This window comes from Temnothorax curvispinosus, unplaced genomic scaffold (assembly GCF_003070985.1).
Source record: "Temnothorax curvispinosus isolate PA1 unplaced genomic scaffold, ASM307098v1 QBEX01000740.1, whole genome shotgun sequence".
Classification (NCBI taxonomy): domain Eukaryota; kingdom Metazoa; phylum Arthropoda; class Insecta; order Hymenoptera; family Formicidae; genus Temnothorax; species Temnothorax curvispinosus.
The window spans coordinates 313,944-340,017 of record NW_020210520.1 but is presented as its reverse complement, the minus strand read 5'-3'; the positions used below and the strand labels follow the sequence as shown (position 1 = coordinate 340,017).

Below are 26,074 nucleotides of genomic sequence, written 5' to 3'. Positions count from 1 at the left end.
GACGTCACGGGAACAAAGCTCTTTCTCTTTCCCCCGCCGCGCCGTCTTGCTCGCTTTTCGCTCCCGCAAGCCCTCAAGACCCGTTCTCCTTGTTTAGCTGGTTGCTCTTTTCGTTCCTCCTTATACCCAGCAGAAGACGTTAGTAGTGGGGATAAATAACCATTCGAGGTAAACTAAGTTTGCGCGCGCCGCGCCGCGACGAAAAGACGTCTAAAGATCGCAAACGGCGACGGCGACTTTCGTTCGATCGTTAGCCGTGGAGACTCGATTCGTCTTGCTTTCAGGGTGTCTGCAAAGTTCCTGACGCGATGGGTTTGGATATGCAAAAATAATGGATAAGTCCGCGGCTCATTATATTTTCGTTACGGCGCGAGAATTTGCTGCGTTACCAAATGCGACAGAGAAACGCTTACGTACGTGATTACGCGCGCATCGCGAGACAAAAAAGGAGTTTTCGTGCTTGGACTTCGAAACGCGACATATCAATTTAATAATTTTGTTAATTTGCGTTGCAGGAGTTCATGAGTTTCAATCTTTCGTATAAACAGAACTTTAGCCGGAGATATTATTGAAAAATATAAAAGTATAAAAAGGTGAAAATAAACACTGCTGGATTAAATATAAAAGACCTGCTGTTTAATCATCGCACGACAACTTACGACATTTAAAAATGTAACGTTCTTCCACGTTGCATAACCGTTGTTATAATATAATCTAACGGCGTATCTCGTATTTGGAAAATTCCACGAATCGTTGTAAAAGCACGATAAAAGAATACTCGTATCTAGCGGCAGCCAATTTGATTGTTGAAACTCTTTCGCCGAGTTTCTTAACGAAGATCCACTTATATGCAGTAAAAGTGCAATCAGCTCGATCGCTAATGCGCCCTCACGGCCGATGCGCGGCAGCTACGTGTCGTCTAAATGGAATTTGCAATTATCCACCTCCGGAAAGGATCCCCGGACCTGGTATCAAGGTTCTTGATACCGGGACGGCCCTTTGGTTTGCCCGGTCCAACCTAGGAAAACCGCTCGTAAGATGCTTGTGGTTACGTCGCTGATAAAGGAATGAACGGACAAGGTAGAGATGGAAAGGCATGCGGTCAAGGGATGTTACTGAAGCAAGTTCTTAAAAGCAGTCACCGTATCATTATCGATAAAATATCAAGCCTCATATATATTGTATATAATAAGATTTATTCTTTATTTCGCTCCAAGTCCAATGAAACTTTATAAACAGTATTTTACCGTAAAATACGTCGCTGCTATCTTCAGATATTATCCCATGATAGAAGATCATCACGAGAGGATTAAAACCACCAGAGGCGGCATCGCTTAATGAAGCTACGCGGCGTCTTTGTCGTCGTCGCACGGCGAATGTGGCTTACACGCATTTGCGAGCAGCGCGCGAATTTATTAATATTAGAATCCAACTTGCAAGGAGGGGTCGGGCTGTATCGCGTGTACAGTTTCGTAATAAGGACGGGACTCGCTCAAGCTCGAAGTGAGGAAGAGCGACGGAGGGAGAACGTCGGCGGCGATGAGAGGGAGGCTAACTGCCGGGCGTGGACTATGCGCGCCACGTGTAATTAGCAATGTTCCGGGGTATAGGGACTCGACTTTAATGGAGCGCGTCGCATTAACCCCGGCATTTGCACGTCAGGCACGAAGATCGAGTGGAGTCGCGCGCGCGCGCGCGCGCGCGAGCATGCCTCTCCTTTTTCGACCAGCAACAAACGGATCCGTGGAATCTCTCGTCGAGCCATTGCGCGAGAAGTCATCCACGAGAATCGTTGACGAGCAGAAAATGAGAGATTCATTCTTGACAAAAAATATGAAGAGAAACCTCTCTGCATGAATTAACGTGAAGCACCGTATCATCGATAACTGAAGCTGGATTTCAGCAGTACTGATCCAAACGTGCTCGGATTTATATTTAGAATTGCATGTATATCGTTATGAGGTTTTAATAATGTAAATATTTCGATCATTTCATGAAGAAAGTGGCGACAATTAAGATGTATCAAAATAAACGTAAAATTTATAAGGGTCGCGGATAAAGATGCGATAATAGCGTCGCGGTTTTAGCGAGCACAAGCAAAATGGAAGAAAAATAGAGGCAGCAAGAAGCGACGGACGCGGGCACGTGTTGCAGCGCATCCGGTTGCAGCGCTGCGCTGCAAAGTTATACGGTGTAAGAGCCGAGTTATATTACCTGGCCTGAGGGGTCTAACGCATTCAATTTGCGCAGGTGTTTCTCGCTACTTTCTCAATATTCGACGGGCATAGTGGGGCACGGCGCCGCCATTTCCTAGTAGCAGTAAACTCAGTTTTATTATTGATAGACCAGCATTCGAGATACCGTTCTGCTTCCTCTTCAGGAAATGGTACCCTCGTCCGCTCGTCCAACGAGCGACCTGAGCCCAATGACTCGTTCGTGCGTAAGACGGCACTGATACGCGTCCAAAACGCATATCAAACATCCTCTCTTACTTGAATCATTGCTAAACAAACACGTTATTGTTTCTCCCGTATACTCGTTTAAATTCCAAAAATGTCTCGTTTTATTTGCCGCAGAATTCGTATATTGAGATTGAGATGAATACCGTGTGGAAGTGAGAGAAGCGGAATCGCGACCGTTGATTATTATATATGTATGTTTCAAAAATTCTTGAGAAATGAGAAAAAATGTAATTTTGCACGTGAAATATTATTTGTGCGCTTTCTATATCTCGCGTTTACATTTTCATAAAATCTTAACACAATCGTACGTGATATACAATTGTGATTTCGTTTCTCCGTCGCGCGAGAAGTACTGCCGTCCTCAGAATAGTTAACAAAGGACGAAACAAAATACGAAACGCAATCCTTGTAAAGGCAATTAAAAAATATTACAAGAGACCCTTGCCTGGAATTCGCAATGCTTCGCGATTCTCCAACCGGTTCTGCGCAAAATAAATATGCTAATTTCGGTCATAAAATTTCCGACAGCGAAATTCCGCTGAATTCATTTGCGGACTTTTCTACGGAGAGTGTACGTTTCTGTACTTCCTCCCTTTCGCGCAGAGCTGCGTCGCGAAGAGTGTGATATATTAGGGCGCTTTTGCACAAAGAGCGAATTACGTTCGCACTTATACGACATCCCGTAGACATTCTAGGCTGATCATAATCTTCACGATTGTGGTGAATTAGCACTCGGCAAGAGTGTGTATCCCAACTAATAAATTGTATTGCTCAATGAGAATTGAAACCGCTATAGAAGAAAAACTCTAATTTAAAAACGCATTTAAAAAAATTATAAAATATTGGAAATGTTGTAAAATTCAATCTAGAACAAATTTTGATTTGCACATATATTTAAGAGTATAAAATGCAATATCGCAAGTATCTTTAACAGATTTGATTTAATTTGATACACAGAATGAGAATAGGGGCAGAGGGGCAGAGTCTTAATCTTTTCCTTCATAGACGATTAAATGTAAGGGGCATTTCAGTGGAGATTCCTTAAACTATTCTGTATTCGACGCGGAACAATCGTGCATCTCGTTTACCCGCAAATACGCATGGAAATTGTAAAAGCGATTAAGTAGCATTCGAGAGACCGAGTTAGCTAACTCAATTAGCATTCAAGGGACATGCTTTGTGGCATCTCCTAATTTAATAGCGCCCAGTTTAGCTAGAAGCTACGACATTTCGACTGCCGCGAAGTTATGATAATAGTTATGACTCATGATAACAGTGCGTAAAGAGGAATGCCAATGCGCACACTCGGATGCACGTGTTGGATGTATTATGATTGGTAATCGGTATCGATAAGCAGGTGTGGTATATTATGTCGCGATATTAGTCGCGATTCGTGTTGGCACAGGTGGTGCAATAGTAGAACAAATATATAATCCGTAATCGCGTATTAAAATATCAATATTGCACATATGTAAATTTTAATAACGTGTAACAATACGAAAAGTTAATATGTAAATATAGATAACTTTGCAATAGTGAACGACATGGGGATAAGTTTCCAAATAAGTTAATTTAAGAATAATATTACATCAGTTATTAAATATATAAACTATTGTAGAACGCTAAAATACCCTATTCTTCAAATGTCCCATATATTTTCCTCTCACAGGAAGATAACACATTTTAAATTTTCCACTTCCCGGCACCTCGTTCCTGCCTTGCGCATCTTCGGTGAGATAAGCCCGGGGAAAAAAGTCACGTTCGCGCGGTTTATCCGATTTTCTTCTTTGTACCGCCGGCGTGTCACCGCCGATTCCTTGACAAAGGGAAGCGAGCAAGGGCACGGGGCAAAAAACTGTCTCCTTCAACACTTTCGGATACTACCAACACTTTCGGAGCGGTGGCGGTGGCTCGTCGTGTTAAACGCTTCCGGTCGCTTCATGCGATCGACGAAGGCTCGCCGAGCTCGGCAGATATTTTAATGGAAGTTCGAACTCGACTTAAGATATTTTGCCCGAGCGGTGCGAGGCCGCCGAAGTGTTCATAATGAGATGTTAATGGAGTAGCCGAGGAAAAAAAGTCTGTCACTCGTCACGTCACGGTATCGACAGGTCTCTCCTTGCTCGGGAACCTTTCGGACTTCCCCCTTCGTCTCCGCCCTCTCGATGCTTCTTGGGTTCGACTTCTTCTTTACGCCATGGAACGGCAAGCATTTTCCACCCTCCCGCGTGTCCTTCGATCAGGAAGGGCGAAGGGGAGGAAGTCTATAATCCATTTTGTCTACCGCAGACTTCGCAAATGAACTTCGCTTAAAAACCCTTTCTAGTAGGACCGGCTAACCGGATCGATCGACAAGTAATCTTGCATCGGAGACGAAATCCTACAGCGACGGATTTGCAGCGAGAACGGAAGGAGGAAGGTCGCGTGGACTAATATTTTTTGATCCTAATAAGGATAGATGACAGCCGCCTAAGAGTGCGAAGTCCCTCGTCATTTTTCAGCAATTATCGGCTCTGTTCGTCGCTCCGGCTACGCCACGGGACGTTTTATACCTAACGATAATGATCTATGATAAGGCGACACAGGGTAACGAGCAAGTTGCCGGTGTTCATTAATTCCACGATTAAGCCTTTTGGGGCGGAGTTATATCCGACTTCAGGAAAGAAAAGTCGTCTATCAAGGTTATTTTAGCTAAACTCTACAGACAGATATCAGGATTGCGTTTAGAATAAATAGTTTTGCGGTTTAAGGTCGTCTAAAATTGGAATCCGTTAATTCGGATTCATCACGGTCTGCAAGCGTTAGTCGAATCGATAGCGCTTCGCATTTCCCTAAAATAGACGCGAACTATCGCATTGATTTTAAGCAGAAGTCTCGATTTGACGACGGAGCTTTCTATAAGTAACGCCGTGGAAGAGCCGTGGCTCGATGTATCGTCTTGCGCTGATATCGCCGGGGTCAAGAGACGCATCTCACAAAATATTATTATGCTTCTCGTCGGAACAAAGTTTTGGATACATTGAATTTGCACGATGGCCGCATCACCGAGACGTGAGAAATAACACAAATGGGATGCGGGGAAATATATTTGATGTGGACAGCGCGATACAAGTTTGGTAGCTGTGAGTATCTTCAGCGAATATTTGATAACCCCCGGGATGCGCCGTCTAACTTATAACTACGAAATAACACCGACGAGGGAGCACGGCGGCGACGGGAGCGCGCTATCATTTTGGGTTTTGCCCAACTTTCTGTTTAATATAAATGTTTTTGTCAATCTTGTGCGCGAAAGTCGATTGCTCGAAAATAGAAATGAAAGTCTAGTATCCCAGTATAAGATCCTGATATAAAATTCAAGATAACATTTAATATTCTTATAGTTACTATGTATAGATCTTTTAGTTGGAATTCAAGATATTAAACTTGAAAATATTCTAATAACGCAATGATAAAAATATTCGCGTTAAGTGACGCCATTTAATTTTATGCACGAGCTCGCCTCGTGAACGTGAGGGATCGGTATCTATACCCTCGAATACAGATCGATGCATTTTATGGCTCCGCGATGGGACCATAAAATGTTTCTTCTGTTAACTCAAATGAAAGCGTTTTTACGTCTTAAAGCTGCCGCTGAATTATACTTTGTTGACACAAGTGAAACGTCGAATTGGATTATCGAGACCCTCGTCGAATTGAGGTAACGAAAAACCAGAACATAATTAACTAATGGTATTCATACTAATGTATAGCTAATAATAACCACTGTTACAATTACTAACGCGCGTACAAGCTATTTGCGTCAGCGCGTATCTCGATCTGATGACCTTTTCGAGGTTTCCATGACGCCACTCCATGACGTAACCCCTCAATTGTGTCGTTCGTTAAAATGGAGTTCCGAGCTCTTATTCTCGAACTTTTTGTCGGATACCTTTCACAGATGAAAGAAAACGTTCCCGAGCGCGTCGGCGGTAGGTACGAGGAGAGGACGTCTCGTCGATTCGGCGCAAAGTCGTTTCTTTCTGACGAACTCGTAAAAGCGAGACCGAGGGTCGTAAACCCACCCCAGGGAAGGTCGGACGGAGTTGCTGAATATTCACGAATTCGCCGACCTACACGCCATACACGCCGGGGGTGGCCCACGTGTGCGCGCGTGTCTTACATATTCCGTATCCACATAGGTGCCATGGGCCTCTCTCGACGCTTCTGTTGCGAGCGGAGTTGAACTTTGCAAAGCGTCAGAGCTCTCGGGGATATCGAATCCAAGAGAAATAGCTAGTTTCGAATTTAATCGTTTCCTCATTCATATATTAGCTTAGTTTCGCACTTAAGGGGTGTCTTAGCCGACTACTAATTGTGCTACGGAGTTCGATTAATGGCCTGCCCCACTCGTTCGTTAAGAAGGAATAACGTTTCTGAATAAAATATGTATAGCGACGATATTGATGCGCGAAGGATGAAAATAACCATCGAAAAGTAATTATTATTCAAGGAGATATATCTATAGATTTATGTTTGGAAACTGGAAGGTTGCTTTATTTTTAGAGATATTGCAAATCAATATTCTGAAATTCAATCATTTTTGTGTAATTTGTTTAACAGTAAACCTACGATGAAAAATAAATAATTGAAACAGAATATTTTTAATTTGAAAATTGAGAAACGTATAATATATCATATTTTAAAAACCGCTGTTACATTCACGATCAAAGAAAAGATTTATAGAAAAGATGAACAGATTATACCGAAAACTTTTGGATTTAAGAGAAAATTTACAAGTCTCACTTTAACGTTCTCTGGTAAAATAAAAATAGCAAGAAATTATGGATTTTTTTCCCCTTAAAAACGTGGATGAGGAAATTATGCAACATGTAGTAAAATTTAGATAATTAGAATTTCACAAAAGCGCGATCTGCATATATCAGCTCGCTCGTCATTCACGCGCGCATCAAGATGGCACGTCCGACATTTATTCAGGGAACTGTTTTTCATCCTCTCCCGGACTCAAGCCGGTACCTATCTCGCATCCATTATCACACTCCCGTCCGGGCCCGCCAATTAATCACGGAAAGGAAATAAGATTTACCAACAGTCGTAGCTGAAAAATAATTATCTCGGCCGCATTATCTCGCACGCCAGCCTTTATCACAAACCGCCCTTTGCTTATCCTGTAATCTGCACGTAACATCCCTACATATGCGCCATTTATCGGCACGACATCCCTTTCCTTCAGACCCTTTTAAAACGTGTCTTATATATTTGCAGTAACAGAAAGGATAAAATCGATAGGGTAAAAAATTATATTTCCTATGAAAGACAATGTTTAATTGTCGGTCTACCAACTCTTGATTTCTATTTTATTTCTCCATAAGAATTCTTTCGCGAGATGGAATAAACCGTCGACGAAGAGCAAAAGCCACAAAATCGAAACGATATCGTATACGTCTCTCCATATCGACGATCCGCAGAAGTGCAATGTATTATCGTTCTGTTTTGCCAGTTCTGAATAAGGTCAGGCGGGTTGCGGGTCAGGACCATCGAGAGATAACGCGCGTATATATACGATATATGAATGCAGAATGCAGAATGCAAATTACCGTTAACCCCGTTGGTCACTTTTTGCGCGCGTTCGCTTTATGTGCAAGAGAGCCGAGCGATTCGTCGCGCACGCGGTCACTGGCTCTGCGTTTCGAGGCTGGGTATGGATTGGCTTCACGTCGCCCCGATAACGAACTGTAGCATCGCCAGCTCCGTGTTTCGCATTTTACCCTGCCTGTCGTCCTGTCTCGTCGCCGAGGCATGTCGTCGATGAGGCCACGTCCATTTCTCCGGTTCCTGTTTGCTTTAAACTTGCAAGCGTCGATAATCGAGTTGCGAGCTCGTTCATTGTTAACGTATTATTCTTCGCACGCTGATGAAACGGAAACAAACGGACGGCAATGGAGCGGCACTCGGATGTTACAGTTCGATTAATGCGCGGTGTTAAACGGGCGACGATCAATGAAAGCAAACGATTATGAAACGCGCAAAGAGGTACAGCGAGATATTCACAGAAGTGTAATTGATAATTATTAATAAAGGAAAGAAGAATGGTTCTATTATAGAAACCGAAATTTACGTACGTTTTCGTAATCGTACAATATTTCGCGGAATTTTCGCAACTTGTATAGATTTTTGGCAACAATGGTTTGTTAACATTAAATAATTAAAGCAAAATTATTGTATAAAACGGTATTTCGCTTAACAGCAAAGATCGTAAAATTATATTTTAGTTATTAAACTTTCATAGATATCCACTGGAAATGACATTACTCGTGGCATTTGTATATTTAATTGCGATCTTAATCATAAAATTATTAACATATGATTATGGATCGATCGACACAATAGTCTGAGCTCTGATTATTTAATGGCGATCGAAGGACGGATTTTCGGGCGGAACTGAATAACATTACTGGCGGTTTATCGCTGCTTAACGGTCGTGTGCATAATGAGCGGAAGTGAATCGTGAATCGCGATGTAATATACGATGCGTATTACTCGCGACGTATGGCACGTGAGTTTTATAAAATCGGTTACTTCGCGAGGACTGTAACGTCGGTATATTGTCCATGGTACGCGTAAGTCATAAAATAATGGACGACGGACACGCGTGATTAATTTCTCCCACGGCGACAGAAATCGTCTAAAGCGGAAATGCATTTAGGAGCAATTTATCGCTGAATATATACGTGACACGTACTTACATAAACGTGACAAACGCGCTATTTGCATTCCACCCGCTTTCGTTCCCGTAAATTCTACCGGCGCCCGTGATAATTTATAAATCCGCGGAAATAACTTATTTTAACTGACGGCGCGCTCGTCAAAATTGTAACAGCGATGTAATTAAATTTATCGCGACGTTTATTACTTTGTAAATGCTGGAACGTAAATAGTACCGTAATAATATAGTTTCTGAAAATGCTGAAAAGTATTATCCGAACCTCATTTAAGGTAACACGCGTATTATTACGCTTCTCAAAAGACATATCTATTATATTTTTAAAACAGGCATTTAATAATATTCCAATTAAACGTTCTAAACTAAATAGACAATCTAAATTTACGAGGATGTGAATGTTTCTCCTTTCATCTTTAATTATTAAGAAAGCTAAAATCATTGACTTAATTATATTAGCTTAATTCACTTGCGATGATAAATTATTCAAGATCTTCATTCATAGTTGAAGGATTTAGGATACCATTAACCCCACATATGTCGCACACAAATTCGATCAATCAAATATGTAATATTCAATATTCTCCATTAATTCAATATTCTTCTTAACAATCTCTGTACATACGCATTAATCCTAAAGTAAACAAAAGATTTGATTATTTACACCGTTACTAAATAATACAATTATCCATTTGCGATGTCTGGCAGGAAGAAATACAGATCGCAATTGCATTAATAATCGCGCGACGACCGTAAACACGTGGCATCTAAGGTGTCAAGGTAGTTTCTTATTCATAGGGCGAGCAGTAAAATTAACGCTGCTCCGCTTTTAACAAAGTTGGCCGAGATACGATCGATGAACGTCACCAAGCGAAACGATACGCTCGATCGGAGAACGCGAGCGCGACGCTGCGCCGTTCGATCTCGAGGTGCAAAGCTGCAACACGCCGAGTGAACCCGAAAGTTCGCTCGCTGGAAACGGACGATAAAGCGGCGTGGCGCGGCCGTTCCGTTACGAGCGGCAGCGACAGGCTACCCGATAATGCCGCCCGATCAAGTAAATGATCGAACGAACGCGATTGTTTCAGGCATGCTATGCGTCAGAGCACCGGAAACGGAGGTGCCTGCAGAAGATGACGGGGTTAAGTAGATAAAGGGAGCAGGCCTGGCCGCCATCGACGACGGACGATTCCCTCGGCTCCTCTCTTTCTCACCGCAGCGCACAATGCTCTGCCATCGCGCTCTTGTTGTTCTCTTCGCTGTCAACGTGCCAATCGGTGAGTGACTTCAACTCTACTACCCTCTTTCCCCCTCTCCAAGAAGCATTTTTTCGATGGAACTTTCGAAAAAAAAAAAAACTAACACAAGCTATATCTAAAATTTCTCCTGAAAATGTATGACACGTGCCATTCGCGTTTGCAAATTTACACTGCTATTATGCATATAAAGTATAAAGCTCGAACGAATGTTTAACATGCGCGATCGATATTTTATAGTAGACATTACGTGAAAGATTTTATCTTTTAGATTTCAAGTTGTACCTTAAATAAGATTTTCAAAGAATTTGAAAAAGTATATAATGGGCGAAACGTATCTATTCTTCACACTTTAAATTATTTATTCCGCACTCATTCCGCAGGGAAATAATATAGAAATAGCTTTTAACGAGAAACACCGTTCTATTTACCGAACGCATTTATTATCGAGCATTCGATGTACCTAACAATAAGTAAATTGAGGCACACGTGCATGATTTGAACAGCAAGTTTCTGTCACATATATCATTCCCGGTCCATTACATCGGGTACGCTTATTGCGATTGACGCGGGAGTCGATACATTGCGAAAGGTGTCCAATACGAAATCTGTTGTGCCCGACAACGAGCAATAACGCAGATGCAACGAGGGCACGATGCCAACGGTGGTTCTGTATACCGCGGTCCGCAAAATAAATAAAGTGTAGTTTGAGTATGCCACTTCGCTGCGGAAGTGCGACGCCATCCACCGTCGACCTGTCAGATTCTTGCCCGAATGTTTATCCGATAGCAGTAAATAGAGAGGAAGCGATTGTGTTTTTTGCAAATATTTCATCCTACGCCGCGTTACGATTTATTGCACACGGAGCTCTAGTCTGGTTCAGTACACGACGGCTAAATATATATTAGCAAGCATTTATCAAACTTCTTGGTGACTTTTTCTTTTTTGTATAGACAAATAAGAGCGGATAATTGATAGAAATGATTCAATATTTTTTGTGTATAAAAAGAAACAAGTTTTTTAGAGAAGAAATTTTATGATATTTTACTTCCGTATAAACATGAATTATTAATCTCTCTCAAGTTGATTTAAATATCGTTTCTTAGGTACGTTTCCAACAACTATTTAAAATTAATATTTTATAATTATCAGTTTATATGCCCATATTTTTATTGTAATTTACTCTGTACCTAATTATTTGATTACGAATGTAGATATATTCTACCTATAAACCTACTACCTATTCTCTTTAAGAATCGTGATAAAAGCTTAATAGCTTGTGCACCACCGAGTAATTGCTCTTTCCTTCTTTCGTGATTGATGTACCGATTAACTGCTCGGACAATCGACTCGATGCAATAAATTCGATTTAACCTCAGTCGTACTTGATCTTGACATAATTCCGCCAATAAGTACCGTATACTAGACTGCACATCGATTATCCAACTATCGAGTCGTTTAAAAGATAATTCAAAATAGATGCATAAATTATAATTATACAAATAAGTATATCATGTTCTTAAATGTCAAATTAAGATTAAGATTTATGTTTTTAATAAACATGCACACTAATTTATTTTGTTCACCTAAAATTTACTTATTAACAATATTTTTTCCACCTAATACCTATAATTATAAATTATTAAATAACGGAAAGCAATCTCTCATTGCCAAATTTTATTTATTCATTCCCGATTCTAAATGCATCGCGTGAAATGACTGAAAACGATCCGTAAATCGCTCGAAAGAGCGTGTTCAAGCAAAACGTGCACGAGTACGAAATATTCAAGTCCGAGTTTATTCGCAATTAACATGAGTTAGTCATGAAATAATAAACGAACGCTCATCGCGAAGTCCAAACTGCACGATGACAACATCTGGCGCGGATACCGTGATACTAAATATACGTATATCATACAAACGTGCGCGCGCGGTATATCTCGAATGTTACCGGCACCCAAAGTGCGTCAGAAACGCCGCGGGCCTGGTCGCTGTCACTGATGTTTATTGGCACTGAGAGCATCCACCACACGTACTAAAATTAATGATAGCTTGTTTAGATTATAGTCCATGGATGTAGTTGGCCTCCGGCAATCTACCAATGTCTCTTAACTCTGGTAAACTTTCGAGGTATAAGAATATGCGGGAATCAATATAATTAAGTTAATAAAATTGTATAGTTTTAGTGTAAGGATACCTAGTTCGAGCGTAAAACATTAGATGCTTGTTAAATTTTGGAAGTAATTTTAGTAATTTATAAGTAATGAAAAATTAGAGTAAGTAGTTCAAACGAAGATATGTCATACATTCTAGAGGTTTTGTGATCTTTTTTGAGCTACGATAAATTTAGGACAAATTTACATAGGATACTTTGTACGGCATTATTAATATCGATATCATCGTTATTACTGTCGGCGTTAAGCATTAACGATTTGCGTGCAACAACTTTCGTATACATAAGGAAAAAGTTGAGAAGATAGACTCGCGTCTGTGCGGAGATAGGATCGCGTAATTTGCGATCGACGGGATACACGTCCCCTATAATCCGTCCTGTGCAACGCCGACGACGTCCGATGCAGATGCAACGGAGGATCGGTGCCAAATACGTTATACGGGCCACGGGAAATGGGCACGTAGATCCCAGATATGGCGCGTCCTCCAGTGCTGCGGCATGGGTCGTCCCGGTCTGGTCAACTTCTGGCCCTGATGTTTATTCGGCGCGAGTGGAAGCGCCGACTGCGCTTGTCGTTCGAATTAATTTACCGCTTGCGGGCCTCCGGTCTCTTCACACAGATATAGATAGATAGATAGATAGATAGATAAATAGATAGACAGAAAGAGAGAGAAGAGAGGAATGAGGGACAGGTAGAATCTTGATGACGTCGTTCGACCTAATTTCGTTAGAAAGAAGTGAAAAATGTATGTACAACTCCGTAGTATTTTAACTAGATAAACTAGAATTTTTATTTAAATTAATTTTTAGACGCGCGACACGAGAGATAGATTTATAATTTATATCCTCAGAAAAATTAGCACGATAGAACACTCGTATAGCTAAACAGCTCTGTTTAAGTAATTTTCGCGTAAATAATTTTATCTGGTTTCAATACAAATACATAAATTAGTATTTTTTTAAAGCAGATCCTATTTAGTATCTATGTATATTGTGTATATTTAAGCTGACTCCACGCAGATATCTTTTTCTCTTCGGATAGACGTTGAAAAATTGAAGCACATTGCCCAAAATTACTATCAAATTGGTCGTGCAATGTCGTAAGACAATATCTTTTGTCAACTGCAAGGAATACCATCTCACGTCCACGCTATAAAGAAACCGGAGTGCCTTATCCACCGGCAGTGGTAAGACGCTACAAGTCGAGCGTTTCCAGATGCATCATGAAAAATGCACCACCCAAACGTGTCCGGGGCCGGCGCGGGATTGGCGGGGTGAACTCCGATGGAGATTTGACTCGATGAGTCGAGTGAACGGCTGCTGCTAGCCGAGAGAGTGAAAGGAGGAAAGAGGGAGAAAAAAAAACGAACGAACGGGGGAGGTTTTGTCCGTCGGTGACCGGATAAGATTGTTTGTCTATACTGCGGATCACCGGGCGAGATTCGCCGATTGTTCCACCGCCGCGCCGGCTTCGCTTTTCCACCCCCCTGGCGTTCCTTATCGGGCAAACAACGACCTTTCCGGCCAAATTGGTCGGTCCGAGTAAAATGTGATTAATCGCTCGCCTCCTTTCGCGGGAATGTATCTGCCTTGCCAACCCTCCAGTGGTTATATAGCGATAAACGGATAACTGCGGTGCAGAACCCAATTGAGTCTCGGCCCGATATAGGATAGATCGCCGCGCGCATCGCTTTCGATCTCGGAGGAGAAAAAAAAGATAGGTAATGCGAAAGACAGAAACAGAAGGAGACAGCGCGGGAAAAGGTTACGTTAGGTGTTAGTTCGTTAAACCGATTTCGTTCTATCACTTTTCTCGCTTCCTTATTGTAAAAGTTTGACTTTTAAAAACTTGCTTGCATCTCTTAACAATAAGAGTTAACCACGTAGAACTCTTTTAAACAAATTATTAATTTATTGACATTTTCACGAGTCTAATGACATATTCATAATTTTTAGAATCAACTTGCTGACTAACGATCCAGAATAATTTTTATTTTTGTTTGGTACTGAAATATCTTCCTTCCTAAAGCTTTCTAATTTTTCTCCTATTCTATTATTCTTGTAAATTCTCCTTACAAAATTTTTAATGAAGTGGTTCAATTGCTGTAACACAAACATGGATTTAAAAAAAAAAATATCTCGTCAAATTTTTAATAAAATTTTATACAATAGAGTTATATAGAGTTAAAAAATCATAGACTGTATTTGAATTATATTTTCATTACAGCCGATCTAAAAATTTTCTGTGCTTTTAGGACAATTGTGGTTTCTAATTTTTTATTGCCATTAAGGAGGAAATGTAATAGCAAGGTTTAACGCATTTAATCCTTTCTAAACGACGAAAGCCTTTGAAAAACTACGGCTGCGTATTTCAAAGAACGGAAAAGTACCACTTCCTTTAATTACTCTGCTTGTGTGAGGTTCTAGGAAGAGAAATCTACCTGAAAATCATTATGCAGCTTCAAAGCTACTTCGCATTACAAAACGGCTTTTAATTGCGAGGTGAATAAATTATTCGATTCAGCTCATCCATCCTTCTAGCACTAATTATATCTGTCACAACCTTTTTACGTAAAAATAATCCACTTCTCAAATCAAAATACCTAGATAATCATCTTGAAAATCATCTTGCTAAAAATCACGAATCGCAAAATGTATGTACATTAGTATTAAAATAAAAATCTCAATTCTCAATTCTTGTAGTATATAAAAACAACAAAATTGATAAAATTAATTTATAAATACATAACTTTTAGATTTACAAAAAAAAACGACATTTAGATAAGATGTATGTGTATCGAAATACAAGCTTCTTTATTGAAGCTATCAACTCCTTATGTCTCGTATAAACGATTCCCTCATTTTTTAAATAACGTTATGTTTTTAGCGAATCACTCCCGCATCATTTATTCGTCAGAATTTACGGAATTTTCTTAATTCAAACGCAAAAACTGGTTACTTCCGACAAATCTAGCGATTCTCGTTAGTAAAAATTCTACGGAATACTCTTTTCCTTCGTCTCTTAATTTCAGACATTAAATACATCAGCTTGAAAACTGAGTTACAAACTAAAATTCTGTTAAACTAAAATGTATTTGAAATTAACTGACTACTGTAGAAGGGAAGCTTCTAATTTTCAAAGTAATTAAAAAAAAAATTCGTAATTAAGCTGTCCCTGCGGGGAAGTTTCGCCGATAAAACGTCGTCTTTGAAAATGTAGGAAATCTTTTACGTGAAAAGTGCAACATGCAAAACACAATACGTAAACTAGCATTATTACATAAACGAGGATGGGGTGTTTGATTGCGTCTCGTATTTGGCTATGCTCCACTATCCACTACAAGTTTACTCGTATTGTGACAACGTAGTGCATACACTACGAGGATGTTGCACAAGTTCACACGAACGGTTGACCTCGTAGAAGTTTACCCCATACCTGGTAGCGGTATTCCATTAACTTCTGTCAACGCCAAGCACCACAAGCCCGTGTCCTGAATACGGCAATAAGTTAAAATCAAGCGTTTAGGCCCGCAACAAAACTTCGGTCTTTTCGAGCATTTTTAAATTGCAAGTCTGCACGACTAAAGATACATTTCTTATTATTGCAATTTTTATGACTACAAAATTAAAGAAAAGTTTGACTATAATTTTTCAATTTTTTGCCATTAATTGTAAATAGTTTTAAAATGTATCGATTGTTAGGTACTGTACGCATATTACTATTTATAATTTATTCTATATGTAATAAAATAACCGATGTAATGAAAAATATAGAAAATAATAAATTTTCAAAAAATTCTTTCTAGATTCAATATAGATTATAAAGTTCACATAAATCAATGTAACATCCTCTTGATGCGTATGCTAATGTAAATTACATTTTTTTCGGCATTTTTGTTCATTCCAGTCAAATTACTAAAAAATCATAGATACGTATCAAATATATTGTGCTTTTTCCTGGGATGGAAACGTGTTAAAGCGCTACGAACACACTTCTGTACACGCGTGTACACTAGAATGTGAGCCCACGACAGGATATCGGGGCTTCGATTTGATCGTATTGCATTGCGAGAGCGTACAGCCGGGTCGCGTCACATCGCGTCGCGTCGCTAGTGGCAAGATTCGAAAGTAGATCGGGAAACGGCGGGGTAGGCGTGCGACAGACAGGCGAGGTAATACATACAATCTCCCTTGTTGTCTGGCATCGGGTTGCCGTCGATAGACGATCGGAAAAGACGGAGAGAACCGAGGAAACCAGAGAAAAAGAGGGAGAAGACCACATTTAGGATAGCGAGAGAGAAAGAGAGGCGAAGAGGGAAAGGAGAGCAAACGGAGACCAAAGTGGGGAAAGACGATGGAAGATGGAACCTGGACAGAAGTCCTGAGGAGCTTTAAAAAGCGTGGCAGCCACCGGAAGTCTTATAAACAATCCCAGAAGCGCCGGCAGCCAAGACCGAACTATCCTCGATCTCGCGCAAAGAGGATCAATGAAGAACGGAATGCGTGTAAACAACGAAGCGCTGTTACATACTTGTGTGCGTGCACATGCGTGTATGTGCAATGTGTGTGCGCATGTGTGTATGTGTTATATGTGGGCAAGATGGTCGTGAATCCGCGTTCTCGTCCACACGAACACTCCGCACACAAACCGCGGAGACGCGGAGACTACACAGGATTGCATCTCTCCTGCAACATTCCTCCCGACGAGTCCTCCGCGGTGAAATTTGAAAATCACGAAAAACTCGGGGTGTGTTATTGGCTTAGTTTTCGGGATAGTTAGATGGGTACGTGTGAAAGAGCCCCACGCTGATGAGAGTTATGCTCCACTACGCGCGTTTTGTTCCGCTTTCCCTTTACGGTTAGCCGCAAAAAACTTTAGAAGCTCTCGCAGCTGTCGTTCCGTTTGATTACGAACGCGCTCGTATTTAACGCGTCACGCCTGTTCCGATAAAATAATAATTGCATGTCAATGTCCACGCGACATAGGAATGAAAATTGATTAAACAGAATGAAATTTAACAGGGTAAAATCGAATAGAGGCAATTGATATGAAAAAAAAACAACAGGAAAAGAATAAATTACATAAAGTTTTTAAATTTCTAAACAACATCTGCTATTCGCGCAATATCGTCACATATTTCTTATATCTCTCGTTCTAGAATAGACATTCCCCATTCTGATTTTCCAGCGAGTTTCCACGATCCACGACTCCACGAGCTACGCGAAACGTTCGTTCCATTCGTCCACATCGATCCGAGAGAGCCGTGAGCTGATATCGCGCGGCGCGCAGAAAATCGACGACAAAAGCGGCAACCTGTTCGCTCGACCTCGGTCATGGAAAATATACGCGGTCCGTGGCGAGGATATCCTGTTCGGAAAATCCTTTTCAGAATCGCGTCCGTCTGCCATTGCTATGTATGACGCACAGACAGCTCGTCGGCATACCCATCTTGCATTATGCATCCCGTCATAATGCAACCCTTCGGGGCAGGGGAGGGGAAAAGACGGAGGGTGAGAGGAGGGGAAGGGGGCGCGCGGAAGGGTGCGAATGCCAGATTCGCGAATTCCTTTTGCCTGTTTTGCAATATCCTTGCATGCACCGCACGACCAACCCCTGCGCGATATCGTACGCGCGGGGCGCGTATATATCTGCTTAACACATAATCCCGGCCCGTACCTATGTATTTGGCATTGCGTTCACGTGCGATCGGAGAAACCGTTTCCACCTCGCTCGTTTTCTGATTATGAAATTATATCGCGCCCCTTGGGAGGATCGACGCCGCGCGATTAGGCAGAATCCCGGGCGCGCTGCTACTTGGGGAAGTGTATTCTGCTGATCGCTTCTGCTCTCGGCGGATCGATTACACCGTTTGTTTGGAATAATTCCAACTATACAGAATGTTTTAAAAGTTGCTTTCTCTAAGTCTCGTGGGCGGATTAAGTCGCGCTGAAAAAATAACGATTGTTTCAATGATAAAGAATCAATTGGTGTTTTCGAAACTATTTTTACTCGTCAACGAGCATTAATAATTTAATTATCGTCCTCTAGATTTAGCGGAGGAAAATGTTGCCACTTAAATAATGTGGAGGAATGATTGTTGCTTTCCACTAACCGAGTTTTCTCCACAAAATTTAAAATAACACGAAGCAGATTCTCTTATACGCGTCGTTAAATGCAGTTCTGCGAGTCGCGTTATTCGTTTCCTTTTATCTCGGCTTAAACAAGAACGCAAACGATGGTCCGTACGGAGGCTTAAACGATTCTCCCACGCTGTATTTAGGCGGATAAGGGATCTCTCATCGGAGGAAAATGAGTGCCTCTCTTGAGAAAGTGAAACACAGTTTCTTGCCGAGCAGGAAAATAATAACGGAATAATAACGGAAGACCATCGCGCCTTTGATGAGAATTTTATCGCGTTACGAGCGAAGCACTTTCTCGCTCGACGCTCGCTTCGAGCTTTTTAACATCGCTTTTATTAAAATTGACCAATCACTTTTTTCTTAATTTACTCGCTATACTGCGGTTAGGTAAAGAGTTTTTACGTAATTAAGAAGTTTTCTCTTTGGAAAAGCTATTTAACGACAAAAACACAGCATTGAGAAAGAATCATATTCGGTTTGAATCTTTAATAAAATTTCATCTGTTGTTTATAGGCTTAATTTGCGTTTATACTGCGATAACTTTATTAAGATTTCAATACGTAGATATCCGAAAGAGTTTCTAATGTAGAGCAATTATGTATCTCTTCATTTGCTCATCGTAAGAGTTTACGCGCGCAGATATTATAGACCCGCTAACGTGCCGAAACTTAAGACGTTCAAGAAACTTTCGACGTAACGGAGAACTTCAATCACTCATTATTATGTGGGAATAATACCAACAAAAGAGGACACGTTCATCAACGGACTTCAAGAAGTTATAATGTTTGCCGTTGTGCAGAAATTTGCAAAGCCAAGATAGACAGTGGCCAGGATAAAAATTTTGTAATTATGATATACACTCTCGGTGTGAAACAATTGTAAAATATAAAAGCCTTCCACGCGAATTTTTTTGCAACGAGAGACGATCTGTGCACCAGATGCTGTTATAAAATGAAACTAAACTACATTGATTCCAATTGCAATCTATTGCTATCTACTTGCGGTCTCGCAATCTGATCTGAAAAAAATATTGTCCCATTGTTTGAAATATTTTATTGATTTGCACTCCGTTGCGTACTTTCTCTGTTAAAAAACAGATTCGTCATCGCACGGCGAGTCGACTGTATTTTTCCCGGGCGCGATCAGCAATCGCCGAAGCCAGCCGAAGCGAAGCCGCGTAAAACGGCGGATACGCAAATATTGCGTTACACGGAAAAATACCCCGTGGAGATGTGCTAAAGCCGAAACAGGGGGGGGGGGAAAAAAAAGATATTTTTCGCGACAGCCACGCGATCCCACGGCATCTCGCTTTAAACCGATACGAGCCCGCGCTCGTGAAAAGCCCGAACGGAATCAATGAGACCCGCGTTGTGTGGAAACGTTATGTGGAATTCTCAAAACGGAAGTTCGATTCCCCGCAACAAGGAAAACAGCCGACCGCAAAACATTGAAATTTCAACTGCTCGCGTTCGTAGACGTGCTTTTTCAGCGATTAGGAATAAAACCTGCAAAAATTTTGCGAAAAAAATAGATGGGCGATGTGTGCCTACTTGATAACGTCCATGTTGTATATGTAACTTCAACTATTATACACATAAATTCTCTCCACGCACGCGTGTACGCGTCAAAGTCGGTAAAACTTTGAGCGCAGCGAGATGGAAATTATTTCTCAACGTTGTAAAGCATCTTTGAGAACTTTATCAACAGCGTTATCGTGATTTATGCAATAATATTCAAACATGTCGACATGTACAGATCTACTCTCCCTGAATTTAACAAGATATAAACGTGATGTTGTCTTTCGGGAATAACGACAAAGAGGGAAAGGGGAAAATGCATGCACGACCGAGGGATCTCTCGGAACGCGGGCGAGCTCGTGTGGAATAACTGAAAGAGCGATTCCGTGGCAGAAGGATGTAACGTATGTAACACAATATGCGCGGTGTCGTCTGTGCCGGGCCATTTGTTCGGACGCGAACCTCGGCGCGAGCAAGCCCGCGCATTCGACGCGACTCGCGCTATCAAAAGAGCGGACGAGCTCTGCGCCGGCGTTGATAACGGCTCGCCGCCGTTCATATTTTACGCCGCGCTCATCAATAATTCATGCCGTGAATAATGCGCCGCTGTTTCGCGTTACTTTATACCCCGGGTCTCCTTCCTACCTCTCTCTTTCTCTCTTTCTCTTCCTTCCTTCCTACCCCTACTCCTCGTCCAGCGGGGGTGCGAGAGTGTCCCGAATGTCTCGGGGGCGAGAGGTCGGGGTGCGCGCTGTATCCGGTCGGGACACTCTTATCTCCAGGTTTATCCACCGAAACGGCGACACGCTTCGGTCCGCTCGCTCGCGAGAAGCTAACTCTCTGTGGCCAGCTCTTACTCGACTCTTTCTCGAGGAAGGTTTCCTCGAGATAGTTGAGGAAGAGAGCGACGAGGAAGAACATTTTTAGATTCTAGCTAATAAATTTCGTGCGTTTGCTCTTTTAACCCTCATTTTTCTAATACAGGATTGTATTAATAATCAATATATCGATCAAGTAAGATAAATCATTTTAAGAGAAAACGAAATTTTTTAGTGAAGAACATGTGTGTAATTTTGAAATAATATTCCAGCAATACTTATACAATTAATGTTATCTTAATTTTAACATTTTCAAGGTGGCAGTGACATACGGATCATATGAAATCATTCGGTTTTACGATATTTGAAGAGTTAGTTTTATGAAATATGTGTGAGCGATTAATTAAAGAGTTAGATATATATTTTACTTTTCTACATGACAATTTCTTGTATTTAATAATTTGTTGTTTTAACTGTTTTTGTTGTTAATCTGTATATACATGTCATTTTTCTATGATGTACAGATTTTTAATAAAACACGATAGTATAGAAATTTAAATTTCTTTCCGTTAAGCATTTACTTGCTTTTGCATATGTATATCCACTTTTCGTACTTTCATACAGTCGAAACAGAACATTTCAAAAAATACGTTGCATGTGCCATTGTTATTACTGCTCAGGTATTTCCCTGTCCCAGAGAAAAACGCAGCTCCCTTGCAAAGACAACACTCTCCTCTCCTCCTCTCTCTCTCTCTCCTCCTCTCCTCCTCTCTTTCCTCTCCTCCTCTCCTCATTCCGGCACATTCCATCCTCCCGTTCTCTCACAACAGCCGTGCACGCATGCGGTTTGCTTTAACCTTTGCAATAACGCTCACTTGGTCACGTCATCGTTCGTACTGTGAAAAATGGCAGCATCGTATTTCTATCTTAACTGCATTCTTCCGTTTTTCGGGACGATCACGTTTCTCGCGACATTTCTGTCTTTTGGTTCACTTTGTAAAATGGAGACACATAGCTTCTGCATTCTTGTTTCTTACGACCAACGGCAAGTATTCAAGTAGTAGTTTAACACTTCGATAACATCGACTTGTGTATCGATACACAAAGTAGTTTAACACTTCGATAACATCGACTTGTGTATCGATACACGAAGTCGATGTTATCGAAGTGTTAAACTACTACTTGAATACTTGCCGTTGGTCGTAAGAAACAAGAATGCAGAAGCTATGTGTCTCCATTTTACAAAGTGAACCAAAAGACAGAAATGTCGCGAGAAACGTGATCGTCCCGAAAAACGGAAGAATGCAGTTAAGATAGAAATACGATGCTGGCCTATCGATACACAAAGTCGATGTTATCGAAGTGTTAAACTACTACTTGAATACTTGCCGTTTGTCGTAAGAAACAAGAATGCAGAAGCTATGTGTCTCCATTTTACAAAGTGAACCAAAAAACAGAAATGTCGCGAGAAACGTGATCGTCCCGAAAAACGGAAGAATGCAGTTATATATATCTAATATATATATCTATTAATATACGTAAATAAAATAATTAATAAATAGTTCTGTTTAAATTTTTTTCAGAAAAAATTTATATTTACATAAAATCTAAAGATTTTGCTATAGCAGATATTGCTGTATATCATTTATTGCAATAAATGCAATAAAATAATTAAATGCAATAAAAACAATAATATTTATCGTAGAAATTATTAAGGGGGCAACTGCAATCTATAAACTAAATTCGGGATTCAAAGAATGTCTTTAAATACTTCGTATTTATTTACGGATTCCTTGACCATTCCAAAACTGTTAGCAAAAATTTCATTGCACACTGTTTTCTCTCCATTTTTCAAGATTCGGCTTAAATATTTCTACAGCACCAATTCCAATTTTTCTTTCGCTTAAACTTAATAAAATAAAAGATATTTTTATACATGCTAATACAAGATCCTGTTAATACGCTTTTAATCTCATTCTAGATTATTGATCTTTTTTCCAATAAAAATGTTAAATGCAATTTCAACTTTTGAAAAAAAATCCGCTACATACAGGGAGAATTATCGATCAATATCAATAATGAGCTATCAATATTGTCCGTTTTTACACCTGACCTCTTCAAAATTTTTTTAAACTGGAGAATATGTCTAGCATCGCAGGTTTTTAAAAGTAAATGTATCTCCTTTCCCATCGAGACGTTCCCTGCGGAATATCGATGCGAACAATTTCTAGTAACATATTCGTCATCCGCCTACTCCGTGGGACTGATTTGAATTCCCAGATCGATGAATAATGGATTTATGATTTATCCGCTTGTTACGTAATGCAAAAGATATGTACTTATCCTACCGTACCGTGTCGTCCCCCTTACATTTATCTCTTCCATTCCATGCTTTGAATTTCTTGAGATATTTCCAACAAGATAACGCGAGAAATAAAATTTTTCTAGTACATTATATTTATAAAAAGAAAATTATCTTAATATATGTATATATCTACTAATTATATTTTCTTTTAGTATGTAATATAGCTTTAAGTATATCTCTTTAGCATCGCTTTCTATGAATTACTAATTCCGTAAACGCATTCATTATTATTATTTAGGAAATATATTACTGAAATTTAAGGCTTAAACACCTTTATTTCGTAAAACCAATTTCGCGTTCCAAATCTCACGGAAATTGAATCACTTTTTTTTACTCTTCCCGGTTATATGACATGTTAGAAGCAAGAACAAACGTTTTTGTCCGTCAAATGGATATTTTCGGCGATGGAACGGACTTATCGGCTAAAAACTGCGAACGAGGGAAGGTCGCTTAACCCCGTCTGATCGCTTCTCGCGCGCTTTATTCTCTTTTCGTTTCTATAAACCTCTCAAGCTGTCTTCGTGGAAGACGTTTCGCTGAGAATCCCCACAGCGATGTCTGGCTCGCGCATCACAGAAAGAGAGTGAGAGAGAGTGAGATAGAGAGAGAGCGAGCCGGCCTGGTTCCTCGATACGACAACTCGATGTTCCGTGTCAAATTAGCGAAAAAGTAGTGGCATTTTGTCCCGCGGGAGGAACCGCTTCGCGCAACACGCTGCAATCGTGTAAGGGACGGTGGGATTTAAAAGATATCCTGCAGCGGCTCCCAGCCCCCCGTAATTCAAGTTCATATATTGGACGATTCCCTGTCGCGGATCAATGCGACGTTCCCCGCGGGGATGTATCCTTGCCAACTCGCACCGCGACGCCCTGGATACGATCGCGCGAAAAAATTGGATCGTGAACGTTTCCTTGGTTGACGAAGGTAATTTAATAGCATTTTTAATTTGCCAATGCGTTGTTAAGATTATTATTATTTTCATTTCGTTAGTCAGAAAGTAATTCAATCAGCAATCCGTAATTTATAAAAGGTGCGAAATGATGTTTCAATGTACGTCTCCCCATTTCTTTGCTAATCTTCATACAGCGACTGTTTATAACAAATTTAATGAAAATAATTTAGAATGTCCGGAGAATGCTTATATGCAATCATTCTTACTAAGCTTCAGTTTTTAGTGGGCTTTTTCACGAGCGAGCTTTTTCATCTGAATCAAGAATTATGCTCCGTTGAATCATTATCCTCAAAAGAAAGGAGAAAGCGGATGTATGCAAGCGACGCAGGGGAATTTTATCCGGCAGGCTAATTGCGATAGAATTACGTTGATATCTGCCTTTAAAGTGTAGCTTTAGAGATCGGCGCCCATCTCGTCGGACGGGACGGATCTCCACTCTTTCTACTTCGTATTACGTAGTCATGAGCCCATTGCGCAAAATTCGCGCCTTTGCATTCAAAGCGAGTCTGACAATGCAGCTCAAATCGATCCGCGAGAAGGACTTTAGAACATTGAGATGGCTCGTTTTCGCTATCCGATCGGTAAGAATATATCGACCCGCTATCGGAGAGAGAGAGCGAGAGAGCGAGAGAGAGAGAGAGAGAAGGGGGAGAGAGAAGACTCGAAGACATTCACGCGTGTGCAACACGCAACCCCAGAAGGCAGAAATTTCATGTCACATGCCACGCTTCGCTTGAAAATATATCGCCACCCTGTAAGAAGCACTCCCCTTCGCTTCCTCTCTAACTCGATATATCGAAAAGGGGAGGACGTCATCTCGAATTTTGAGAGCTCGTCGATGCCTCTGGCTGAGTGACGCTAAAGAGATCGAGAGAGAGAAAGAGAGAGAGAGAGAGAGAGAGAGAGAGAGAGAGAGAAAGAGAGAGAGAGAAAATTAGTATTTATTATTGCGATACAAGTCTCGTCTTGAAATAAAAAAAGAACACGATACCATAACTGATAAGTTAGCACAAAATAATTATTAACATAAGTAAAATAAGCTATAAAGAAGACAAAAATGCGGAGACAAGAAATACAATCAAAACTTTAGGCTAAGACCTTGTATTGCGGATTATTTAGATCACGTTTATGAGACACTCGTGTTCTTGAGAAAAGATCGAGGTAAGGTACGGTCTCTTGAAGATACAACGAGCTGCTTTCGAACTCCTCCGATTCGTTTGCGAACGTATTACAGCGGTAAGAAGCACTTGATTTTGCTGTGTGTACCAAAGCAGCTCCGTCGACAACGAAGGTATCGAAAACCCGGACGAGAGCCGAGACCTCATCAGCATCTTCGACGCAGGGAGAAAATCACGACGAGAATAGAAAACAACGATAGGGAACGATACGATAGTGCGCCACTCTTGGGAGGACAGGAGAAAGGATTACAAGCGAAAAGAAGATAAGGATAGCAAGCTGGCAGACGGAAAAATACATGGAAATAACGGTTGTAGGTACCGGGTGAATATACCGCAGGAAAAATCTGGTTGAACGTAGCTGACGCGGCGATATTACGGACATGTACCTAAATATATTAGGTTGTTTCATTAAATAAGTATTAAAGTTAATTGGAACTCATTCAGCCGAATGGCTCTCTCTCTCTCTCTCTCTCTCTCTCTCTCTCTCTCTCTCT

The 26,074-nt window shown here is 40.8% G+C and overlaps 1 protein-coding gene across 2 annotated transcripts in view; it reads left to right on the top strand.

The window, feature by feature from the left end:
* The window catches only part of LOC112457942 (lachesin-like), a 128,060-nt gene that overhangs the window by 50,354 nt on the left and 51,632 nt on the right, over positions 1-26,074 (top strand). For both annotated transcript variants that reach the window (XM_025021288.1, XM_025021280.1), the window contains exon 2: positions 10,269-10,457. In XM_025021288.1, the coding sequence (XP_024877056.1) occupies positions 10,406-10,457 (52 nt within the window). In that variant the 5' untranslated portion in view covers positions 10,269-10,405. The remainder of the gene's footprint in view (positions 1-10,268; positions 10,458-26,074) is intronic.